Source organism: Rana temporaria, chromosome 5, assembly GCF_905171775.1.
Source record: "Rana temporaria chromosome 5, aRanTem1.1, whole genome shotgun sequence".
Classification (NCBI taxonomy): Eukaryota; Metazoa; Chordata; class Amphibia; order Anura; family Ranidae; genus Rana; species Rana temporaria.
In genome coordinates, this window is record NC_053493.1 from 409,677,950 (window position 1) to 409,690,789 (window position 12,840).

General features: G+C 46.3%; 1 protein-coding gene across 1 annotated transcript in view; it reads right to left on the bottom strand.

Moving 5' to 3' along the window:
- TRAPPC9 (trafficking protein particle complex subunit 9) overlaps positions 1–12,840 on the bottom strand; it is an 806,634-nt gene that overhangs the window by 583,235 nt on the left and 210,559 nt on the right. Inside the window, exon 17 of the mRNA XM_040355009.1 lies at positions 575–699. Coding sequence (XP_040210943.1) covers positions 575–699 — 125 coding nt within the window. The remainder of the gene's footprint in view (positions 1–574; positions 700–12,840) is intronic.

Sequence of the window (12,840 nt, forward strand, 5' to 3'; positions counted from 1 at the left end):
AACATTATCTTTCACAATATAAAAAAAAATTGGGATAACTTTACTGTTGTCTTATTTTTTAATAAAAAAAGTGCGCTTGTAAGACTGCTGCGCAAATAGGGTGTGACAGAAAGTATTGCAACGACCGCCATTTTATTCTCTAGGGTGTTAGAATAAAAAATATATATAATGTTTGGGGGTTCTAAATAGAGGGAAGGAGATGGCAGTGACAAAATTAGACATTAGAACGGCTGTTTTACTTGTAATGCCAACGGCCACCACCAGATGGTGGCAGGTCACAAAAGGAAGCATGGGCTTTCACAAGGCCACGGCCTCAATTACCGGCCATCGCAGGCCCGCCGTGATCACGCGACGGGGGAGGTGGGGGCGCACGGAGACACAGGATCTGGATAGAAGCATATGCTGCCCGCGACGGCCGGTTATTGAGGCCGCGGCTTTGCGGCCTTGTAAATCTACCCAATGGATAGGCATACAGCACTAAAAACATGAAAAGGGTGCTAGCGCTTCCCTTCTCCATCCAGAGTTTAAAAAAAAAAAAAATACCATAAAGCAATTATCTCAACCAACTTCTTACCTTGACATGGCTGAAATCACTGGTCTTGTTACTGTCCGGTAGGTTAATCGGTTTGGTTTCGGCCCTGGGTTTGACAATATGTCGGAAAGGACTGGAGACTGGTAGTCCGCTGACGCTGATGCCATCTGAGAAAATAGATACATAAATAACTTTACTTGACTGAATCAACAAGACTTTGGGTCTCAAAGCCATGTCCAGCATCATTCAACATGGAACACCGAGGACATACAGTGAGTGCAAGGCATCATGGACCCAAGTCTCTTAGGGGAAGTCACCATGGTGCCCTGTAATCACAGTGTAATGATCCAGAGAGTGGACACTGGGGGAAACGCCACTCTCTGATACCCCAATTTTGGACCTAGAGTACAGAGACAGTGGGTCCATTAAGACTCCTACAGGGATCCAGGGTATTTTGGATTCGGATTTGGGCAGGACGCGACCTGGTATTATTACACCGGAAGGCCCTGTGCCCATTTATTCCCTATCCCTCTGGGCTTGAGGAATGCTCAGACGTAACCCTATCTCTATATACTCCTGAAACCAGAAAGGGTCTATATCCATGAAATTACTTGGTTCGTGTAAAAAGAATCACGATTGTACTACTCTTCACCTGTGGCCCCTTATGACGGTCTATTACCAGAAACACGTCGGGCATTTATGAATCATCAACTAGGAGAGTTTTTGTCTACCTGCCACATTTTGTGGCATACGTGCTGTTTTATTGTTATTGTTTTGTATTTGTATATTTGTTTTTTTATATGCACATTGGGTGCTTGCTGCGTGTATTATTATTAACCACTTGCTTACTGGGCACATAAACCCCCTTCGTTCCCAGGCGAAATTTCAGCTTCCGGCACTGCGTCGCTTTAACTGACATTTGCGCGGTCGTGCGACGTGGCTCCCAAACAAAATTGACGTCCTTTTTTCCCCACAAATAGAGCTTTATTTTGGTGGTATTTGATCACCTCTGCGGTTTTTATTTTTTGTGCTATAAACAAAAGAAGAGCGACAATTTAAAAAATATATATATTTTGTTTACTTGTTGCTATAATAAATATCCCAATTTTTTTTTTTTTTAATATTTTTTTTCTCAGTTAAGGCTGATACGTATTTTTCGACGTATTTTTGTAAAAAAAAAAAAAAAAATCGCAATAAGCGACTGGTTTGCGCAAAAGTTATAGCGCCTACAAAATGGGGAACAGAATTATGATTTTTTTTCATTCTTTTTTTTTTTACTAGTAATGGCAGCGATCTGCGATTTTTATTGGGACTGCGACGTTATGGCGGACACATCGGACACTTTCGACACAAATTTGGGACCATTCACATTTATACAGCGATCAGTGCTATAAAAATGCACTAATTACTGTATAAATGTGACTGGCAGGGAAGGGGTTAACACTAGGGGGTGAGGAAGGGGTTAAATGTGTATCCTGGGTGTGTTCTAACTGTGTGGGGGGAGGGGGGTGACCGATGCTGTGTCTCTATGTACAAGGGACACAGATCCGTCTCCTCTCCTCTGACAGCACGTGGAGCTCTGTGTTTACACACAGAGCTCCACGTCCCTGCTGTTACTGGCTGTGTCACCGACGATCGTGTGTACCCGGCGGACATCGCGGCCGCCAGGTACACGCATCGGCTCCCCAGCGATGCGGTGGCACAGTGGTTACCCGCCGCGCGCCCCCCAGTGGCGTGCGCGGGTAATGCATTTTAAATGACGTCCAAAGACGTTTAGTTGGCACCTGAGAGCCGCGCTGCACCATTCTCTAATGAGAAGCACCTACAGCTGGAGAAGATCCAAAACAAGTCATTGCTCATCACTTAAAATTAAGAGCATGATGTGTTTTGCTTAAAACGCCTTTGTAGGACCATGTTTATAGTGCTCTTACGGCTATCCATCCCTTCTCTATGTCTCCTCTTCCTCTCTCTCTATTTCCTATATCTTTCATATACGTCATCTCGTACAATTCAGGAACAACATTAGTGCGTTGTGCGTGAGGAAGCTGAAGGCCTGCGCACAAACCAGGTGAATTGGACAGTGCAGAAGAGCACCAGTAAGGAGAGAGAAAATGATTCATCATCACCTAGGCCAGTGGTCTCCAAACTATGGCCAAGGGCAGACGTCCCTCCTGCCCACCCCTCGTCCTGGCCCTGCTGGTTACAGTCCGACCCCCTCTAAAGTCTGAAGGGAGGAAGGTCCCTGCAAGGATAAAGCTTCTATATATATATTTTTCAATGGAATTCAGCTTTAGAGACTTTTAATGGCCATGACAGGTTCACTTAAAAGGGTTTGACCAACAACAAACCTGTTCCTACGTCACTGCCCCGTTGTTATGATAACAAAACAAACGGCGCTATGAGCACCGTTCTACTGCGCATGCGCAAGGTCGAGAGGTGCATACTGGTTACTCAGCATGCACCTCTCTCTGAAAAAACAGGAAGACACAGGAACTGGGCTTCACATGCCCACATCTATGATGAAAACGGCCACAAGATCGCCGAGAGGATATCAGGTACCGTATTTGCCGGCGTATAAGACGACCTTTTAGGCCTCGTACACACGGACGGACTGTCCGATGAAAACGGTCCGCCGGACCGTTTTCATCGGACATGTCTGCTGCTGGATTTTGGTCTGATGGTTGTACACACCATCAAACCAAAATCCGCGCGGACACGATATGCGGTGACGTGGCCGTGCCGTCGCCGCGACGATGACGCGGCGACGTGCGCGGCCCTGGAAGGTCAATGCTTTCGGCCAAACGGACATGTCCGATGAGTCTGTACAGACGACCGAACATGTCCGACGGACAGGCTTCCAGCGGACATGTTTCTTAGCATGCTAAGAAACATTTGTCCGCTGGAAACCTGTCCAATCAGCCGGAAAATTGTCCGGTCGGACGTACAGACGACCGAACATGTCCGATGAAACTGGTCTGCGGACCAGTTTCAGCAGACATGTTCGGTCGTGTGTACGGGGCCCTATACTTAAAAATTCGGCTCAAAAATCGGGGGGTTGTCTTATACGCCGGATGCAGACTGCGGACGTCCATTTCTTAAAAGCCGCGCCTCCTCCTCGTGCTGTTCTGTGATGGGCTCAGTGATCCGCCTATCACGAATGTCACCTTGGCCTCAGCCTCGGACAAGAGGACATCCGTGATAGGCGGAACACTGAACACAGACTCTACTGGGAAACTGAGTGTTCCGCCTATAACGGAACAGCACGAAGAAGAGGCGCAGCTTTTAAAAAATGGACGTCTGACTCACTCTGCCAGGCATAAAGTAATGAAGATGGGCGATTTGAGGTGAGGCAATGACACGGTGAGGTGAGGCAATGGCACGGTGCAGTGAGGTCGGGCAATGGCACGGTGAGGTGAGGCAATGGCACGGTGCGGTGAGGCCGGGCAATGGTACGGTGAGGTGAGGCAATGGCACGGTGAGGCAATGGCACAGTGAGGTGAGGCAATGGCACAGTGAGGTGAGGCAATGGCACAGTGAGGGGTAGTCTTATACGGCGAGTTTATCACAAAACCAACATTTTAGCTGGAAAATTAGGGGGTCGCCTTATACGCCGGCAAATACGGTAAGCAGTTTAACTGATTTATGCATGGATGGTGAATTTTCAATATGTTTTTTGCCATATTAACTGTAATTAAGTTTATGTTGCAAAAAAATAAAAATGATGCCTGGAACCCCTCTTTAACCACTTAAGGACCGCCTAACGCCAATATACGTCGGCAGAATGGCACGGCTGGGCACAGGCACGTACCTGTACGTCGCCTTTAAGAGCCCAGCCATGGGGCGCACGCGCGACCCGGTCTGAAGCTCCGTGACCACGCCCGGGGGACCCGCGGCCCTGATCGCCATTGGTGTCCAGCGATCGGGTCACAGGAGCTGAAGAACGGGGAGCCGTGTGTGTAAACAAACCTTCCCCGTTCTTCTCTGTGGCAGTGTCACTGATCGCCTGTTATAGGGAACGACGATCAGTGACGTCACACCTACAGCCAGGCCCCCCTACAGTAAGAATCACTCCCTTAGCGCCCCCCTAGTGGTTAACCCCTTCAATGCAATTGTCATTTTCACAGTAATCAGTGCATTTGTATAGCTTTTTTCGCTGTGAAAATGACAATGGTCCCAAAAATGTGTCAAAAGTGTCTGATGTGTCCGCCATAATGTCGCAGTCATGAAAAAAACGCTGATCGCCGCCATTACTAGTAAAAAATTTAAATATAAAAAAAATGCCATAAATCTATCCCCTATTTTGTAGACGCTATAACTTTTGCGCAAACCAATCAAACGCTTATTGCAATTTTTTTAACCAGAAATAAGTAGAAGAATATATATCGGCCTAAACTGAGGAAAACTTTTTTTTATATATATTTTGGGGATCTTTTTTTATAGCAAAAAGTAAAAAATATAGAATTTTTTTCAAAATTGTCGCTCTATTTTTGTTTATAGCGCAAAAAAAAAACAACGCAGAGGTGATCAAATACCACCAAAAGAAAGCTCTATTTGTGGGGAAAAAAGGACGCCAATTTTGTTTGGGAGCCATGTTGCACGACCGCGCAATTGTCAGTTAAAGCGGAGTTCTGGCCACAATTTCACTTTTTAAATATAAATACCCCTGTAATACACAAGCTTAATGTATTCTAGTAAAGTTAGTCTGTAAACTAAGGTCCGTTTTGTTAGGTTGTTACAGCATTTAGACACTTTATAAAATAGAAATTGACTGGGGCCATCTTAAGTGTGGGCATCATGAAGCCAGACTGTATGACTTCCTGGATTTCAGCCTTGCAGATCTCGCACATGCTCAGGGCTGCACAAGCAGTGTAATAGGTTTCAGATCAGGTTTCAGCTCCTGTACTGTCCAAGTCACATGATTCTTCGAGACTGGGGAGTGCACAGACTCCTGGAAAGTTACACCCACTACATTCCCAGGAGTCTGTGCGGTGTAGGTTAGGAAGCATTAAGCACCTAGGTGCAGGAAGTGGGAAGATTAACTATTCTGCCTAGCAACAACACTTTGTAGGCATCTAAAAAAAAAAATGTTTTTCTTAAAGGACTAATGACATTTTTTTAAAACTACTGATGTAATGTTATATTTATGGGTGGAACTCCACTTTAAAGCGACGCAGTGCGGAATCGCAAAAAGGGACCAGGTCCTTTACCTGCATAATGGTCCGGGGCTTAAGTGGTTAAAAGGGTTTGACCAACAACAAACTTGTCCCAAGCGTCTCCTTCAAAGTAAGGGGGGGGGGGGTGGACACCGAAGATGTAGTCATGGCCCCCTTTGTATACACACAGGAGCTGCACGTTTGCACAATTTGTAGCAATGGGCAAGAAAGAAAATTAGACCTTAATGACGAATGCCAATTAGAACTGAGCGAGTGTGACACATGACAAATGTACTACAGAAAATATAAAGGTGATCTTGGGCGTCAAATAACCGGATTACACCATCCATCCATCCTGGCAGCGTGTTCATTTTCACTGTAAATAAATGAAGTCTGTGCGAACAAGGACGCTGGCTTATGCGCAGAACTAAAAATAGGCCATTGTATCTCCTTGGTTTAATTACACATTATGTATTCACTGCTGGTAAATGGAGGAGCAATAAAAATTATCATAATGAAAAAAAAAGTAGCATGAAACAAAGACGGTAACCTACACAAATAAAACGCATTGATTTACATAAATGTCTATTTGCATTTGTAGCGGAGATACATTCCAAGAAACAAATAACATAAGATGTTAAATAACTTAGGTCTTGTTTACACATGGGGCCGGGGGGGAGGTAAAAATAGGCATTTGCGCTACGATTTTTACCACCCCAATACTCACCTTTTAAACCAACACAGCAACCACAATGCCCATTCCCCTAAACTAACACCCACCCATCAATGTATTTTGATATTTTCATAATTCCTCTTAACCATTTAAGCCCCGGACCAATATGCTGCTAAATGCCCAAAGGCGTTTTTACAATTCGGCACTGCGTCGCTTTAACAGACAATTGCGCGCTCGTGCGACATGGCTCCCAAACAAAATTGGCATCCTTTTTTCCCCACAAATAGAGCTTTCTTTTGGTGGTATTTGATCACCTCTGCGGTTTTTATTTTTTGCACTTTAAACAAAAATAGAGCGTCAATTTTGAAAAAAATGCAATAATTTTTACTTTTTGCTGTAATAAATATCCCCCAAAAACATATATAAAAAAATGTTTTTCCTCAGTTTAGGCCGATACGTATTCTTCTACCTATTTTTGGTAAAAAAAATCGCAATAAGCGTTTATCGATTGGTTTGTGCAAAATTTATAGCGTTTACAAAATAGGGGATAGTTTTATTTTTTTTTACTACTAATGGCGGCAATCAGCGCTTTTTTCCGTGACTGCGACATTATGGCGGACACTTCGGACAATTTTGACACATTTTTGGGACCATTGTCATTTTCACAGCAAAAAATTCATTTAAATTGCATTGTTTATTGTGAAAATGACAGTTCCAGTTTGGGAGTTAACCACAGGGGGCGCTGTAGGAGTTAGGGTTCACCTAGTGTGTGTTTACAACTGTAGGGGGGTGTGGCTGTAGGTCTGACGTCATCGATCGAGTCTCCCTATAAAAGGGATCACACGATCGATGCAGCCGGCACAGTGAAGCACGGGGAAGCCGTGTTTACATACGGCTCTCCCCGTTCTTCAGCTCCGAGGAGCGATCACGAGGGGGCGGCTAGAAACGAATAGCCGCGCCGTTGTCCCGGATCGCTCCTGAAGCCACGGGAACCGCCGCATGTGCCGGGGGGGGGTCCCGATCGGACCCCCGACCCACGTCTAGGCAGGGACGTACAGGTACGCCAATGTGCCTGTCCGTGGCATTCTGCCGACGTGTATGTACATGCGGCGGACCGGAAGTGGTTAAAGTCTGAAGGACAGTAAACTGGCCCTTTGTGTCGAAAGTTTGGAGACCCCTGGCAAAGAGAAGCACAGGCACACAGTGAAGACATCACAGCGTCCAAAAACTTATGCAATGAAAATAGAAAGGATTTATTTAACCACTTAGGGACCGCCTCCTGCACATATACGTCTGCAGAATGGCACGGCTGGGCACAAGCACGTACAGGTACGTCCTCTTTAAGTGCCCAGCCGTGGGTCGCGGGCGAAGCTCCGTGGCCGCGGGACCCGATCGTCGCTGGAGTCCCGCGATCGCTCCCCGGAGCTGAAGAACGAGGAGAGCTGTGTGTAAACACAGCTTCCCCGTTCTTCACTGTGGCGCCGTCATCGATCGTGTGTTCCCTTATATAGGGAACCACAATCAATGACGTCACACCTACAGCCACACCCCCCTACAGTTAGAAACACAGATGAGGTCACACATAACCCCATCAGCGCCCCCTTGTGGTTAACTCCCAAACTGCAATTGTCAATTTCACAGTAAACATTGCATTTTAAATGCATTTTTTGCTGTGAAGATGACAATGGTCCCAAAAATGTGTCAAAATTGTCCGAAGTGTCCGCCATAATGTCGCAGTCACGAAAAAAATCGCTGATCGCCGCCATTAGTAGTAAAAATAAAATAATTAATAAAAATGCAATAAAACTATCCCCTATTTTGTAAACGCTATAAATTTTGCGCAAACCAACCGATAAACGCTTATTGCAATTTTTTTCTACCATAAATAGGTAGAAGAATACGTATCGTCCTAAACTGAGGAAAAACATTTTTTTTTATATATATTTTTTTGGGGGATATTTATTATAGCAAAAATTGTCGCTCTATTTTTGTTTATAGCGCAAAAAAAACCGCAGAGGTGATCAAATACCACCAAAAGAAAGCTCTATTTGTGGGGAAAAAAGGACGCCAATTTTGTTTGGGAGCCACGTCGCACGACCGCGCAATTGTCAGTTAAAGCGACGCAGTGCCGAATCGCAAAAACTGTCCGGGTCCTTTAGCTGCCTAAAGGTCCGGGCCTTAAGTGTTTAAAAATGCAGTTTAGAATTTTATAAGGGGGAGACCAGAAATTAGAGAAGGCAAAATATAACCAGATTAATCACTTAAAGACCGCCGACCGCAGATATACTGCGGCTCTATTGTACGAAACAACGTTCCTGTTCATTGTTCCATGCAATAGATCAGCGGCGGTGCGTCCATAAAGGGCCCAGGACCACCGCCCCCCCTCTCCTGTCACTCTCTAATTACCATAGATGGATCCATGTTTTTCAGGGCACCTGAATTACAGCGGTGGGGTGTTTTTTGGATGCAACCGATTACAGCCATAGGCTCGAATAGGCGCCCAAAAATGTGAAAAGCGGGCGCAACGCTGTGCGTTCGCTCCTCACTCAGCTGTATGTTAGGAAAGCGAAGGAATTTGGTTTCCCAACATTGACCAGCCTCTCAGCCAATCAGGTGCACCGGGTCTATGTTACCTGTCACCTGATTGGCTGAAGCGACAGGCGCTGTAATTGGACGCCTATCAGGCGTCCAATCACAGCAGAGGACGAGAGAAGGACCGGGCGGGAGAAGACATCGGGGTCAGGGAAGATGGAAGGCATCAGACACCCCTCGCCACCTGCCGTCGCACCCGAGACAAGGTAAGAGCTGGGCAGATGACGGGGGGGGGGGGGCACATTGGCAACATTTGGAACACAGTGGCAGCACTTGGGGCACATTGGCAACATTTGGAACACAGTGGCAACACTTGGGGCACATTGGCTGTGTTTGATGGGCAAAATGACTGCATTTGATAAGCACAGTGGCTGTGTTTGATGGGCACAGTGGCTGCAATTGATAAGGGTTTTTTTACAGAATTTTTATTTTTATTTTTTTAAGGGCCACATGTTCTTTTTTATTTTCCAAGAATTATATTCAAGTTTAAAAGGAGAAACAAGCAAACAAGGACACTACAGTAAAGTAGTTTGATGACCAAATAACATTGTGCATTGCAAGGGATAATGACCTTTAAAGTAGGGTTGTCCCGATACCGATACTAGTATCGGTAACGGGACCCATTCCGAGTATTTGCGGGAGTACTTGTACTCCCGCAAATACCCCCGATACCGAAATAGAATACTTCCCCCCCCCCCCCCGCCGCATCCCGCCGCATCCCCGCTTGGTTAATACGGGCGGGGAACATTACAGCATTAATTTGAATAGCTGTAGTCTTACCCGCCGTGCCGCGTATAGACACTCCCCCTTGCTCGGGTGAACTGTCCAATCCCGAGCAAGGGGGAGTGTCTATACGCAGCGCGGCGCGAAAGACTACAGCTATTCAAATGAAAGCTGTAATGTTCCCCGCCCGTATTAACCAAGCGGGGATGCGGCGCGGCAGCGGGGATGCGGCAGCATGTACGGTAAGGGGGACATGGCTGCATATATGGGGGGACATGGCTGGATATGGGGAGGACATGGCTGCATATGGGGGGGACATGGCTGGATATGGGGGGGACATGGCTGGATATGGGGGGGACATGGCTGGATATGGGGGGGGGACATGGCTGGATATGGTTAGACATGGCTGGATATGGGGGAGACATGGCTGCATATGGGGGGGGACATGGCTGCATATGGGGGGGACATGGCTGCATATGGAGGGGACATGGCTGGATCTGGGGGGGGGACATGGCTGGATATGGGGGGGACATGGCTGGATATGGGGGGGACATGGCTGGATATGGGGGGGGACACGGCTGGATATGGTGGGGACATGGCTGCATATATGGGGGGGACATGGCTGCATATATGGGGGACATGGCTGCATATATGGGGGACATGGCTGCATATATGGGGGGCATGGCTGCATATATGGGGGGGACATGGCTGCATATATGGGGGGGCATGGCTGCATATATGGGGGGGACATGGCTGCATTTGGGGACACATTTAAAAAAAAGTATCGGTATTCGGTATCGGCGAGTACTTGAAAAAAAGTATCGGTACTTGTACTCGGTCCTAAAAAAGTGGTATCGGGACAACCCTACTTTAAAGGATAAGTTAATCTTTTGACAAAAAAAAAATTATAAAATGCACATTATGGGTAAAAGATTCAGGTAAGGAAAAAGGACTAACTGAAAGGAAGAGGAGAAAAGAAAATTCCCCAAGTTTTATAGGGAGTTGAGCTACCAGCAGACCGTGGGGAATTTTTTGACTTGGTTGATCCCTCTAATTCTTCAGAGTTGGAAATCACTAATGCCTTGGTAAAAAGAAAACTTTATAAAAGATTGACTCCATCACATCGACACATAATGAGCTCAAATGTGTAGTCCATGTAAAGGTATCTAGGTTGTTTTGTATTATATTCATTTCCGTTCGTATTTTCTTCTCCCAGAAGACGCAACGCATTGTTTTCCTCTTCTCGGAATCACGTTCCACGGTCACCGAGCCCCCGATGGCTCGTCAAAGGAGAAATATGGCTTCATACGGACATTAACAGCTCGATTTATCCATATGTTCCACATTTACAAACGTTTTGAGACCACACAACAGCATTATTTGGTCATGTCAGGGACTGTATGAGGACATTTATCACTTCGATGGGACCCTCTTGTAACTGGCTTTCTCACACACGTCCCTTGAGCCTGGGAAACCACAATCCATAATGCATGACAATTCCAGGAACTTCAATAGAGCCCGTTTGAAATGTACAGTTTTTAAACTTGCATGACCTTCTCTAGAGCCCTGGCTGGTCACTGCACAAATATGAGAGTTGTACTGAAAGCCATGCAAAAGCTGCATTATGGTCTGCCATCGGTGTGGGGGGTGGCCCCTTGAGATGCCTTGAGAGGTATTAAAGGGGAGACTAAGGTATCCAGAGTACCACCTTGTGGTTGGGAGGTGTACCACAGACTGCAGGCCAGGCTGACCGATTTATCCCACCAGGCTTCCTTCCCTGTGAGGCACATGGAAGACATGTACACTGCAGTCAGGGGAGGGCTGGGCTGGGGGGCAGGGGGGAAATTGCCTCCTAGGCCGCCCTAACTTATGCTCAAAATGGCCAGCAGCCGCTGCCCGCTACTAGTTTCTTTTTTTTTCTGGTCTAGGAAGTCAGGCCAGGGGTATGGCCACAGCGGCCGACCACTAGCTGTTGCATTCCGGGAGTTGTAGTCCACGCTCAAGCTCCTGGTGGGTGGAAAACAGAGCAGCACAGAGGAAAACTACAACTCCTTGGGACCGGATTCTTGGAAAAGGCAGAGGCAGGGTGTGCCAGGGAGTCGGAACGCAGGGCTGCAGTAATTTTCAGCCTTTCACCCCGCCTCTCAACTCGCTGGCTGCATGGGAGAAGAGGTAAGAAGTCATCACCCCCCGTTTCTCACTTTAATGTAAGATGTAATTTCCGACAGCAGCACTCCCCCCCACTTCTCAACTTTAATGTGACATGTCATTTTGCTTAGGGCCCCAGGAAGGTCAGGAATGGCACTGCCCCTAGCTGACCCCCCATTTCCACCCCATACACCCCATGTAACCTTCCCCAGCTGCATTGATAGGCACTGGTGAGGCTGCATTGAAAAACCAGGTGGGCCATGGATGGTGAGCTGATTTGGTGGTTCAATGGGCCACTTGACTGGACTTGCCCCCAGGCCTAAGGCTGCCAGCCCTCCCCTGACTGCAGTTCATAGTCTCTCAACTCAGAAACCACGGAGTGCACGTCTTTTTGTAGTTAATTTTCTAGTTTAACTTGAGAAGGGTACAGGTGAGAAGATTCCAAACTAGCAGAAAGAAAAATAGAGGACACCTCTAATTCCGCGTACCCACGATCAGAAATTCTGACAATTAAATATGTATCCACCAAAGGGGGCCATTAAAGAGTTGCCAATCCCAGTATAAGTACAACACGAAAGCAAATATCCCCAAGATATGAATTTTAGGGACTTTTGAGGCAACAGAAATAATAAATAATGTAAACAATGTGATTAACTAAATCTATATTATTTAATTAAAAGGTGTGAACAGCACCAACAATATATTTTACCATAACAACAACAATAAATTCTGACAAGAAATGTTTAATGTGAGCTTTTGGTCGGTGTGTAGGCTCCATTGGAATTTTTCTGTCGGAATTTCCGACAACAAAAATTTGAGAGCCGGTTCTCAATTTTTCCGACGAGTCGACACTCGTCGTAGTGTTGTACGTCACCACGTTCTTGACGATTGGAATTTGGTGTGACAGTGTGTATGCAAGACGGCTTGAACGGAATTCCGTCTGAAAAAATTAGTCTGAGTTTACCCCGATGGAAATTCCGATCGTGTGTACAAGGCATATTGAGTTGGTGAGTGTTTTA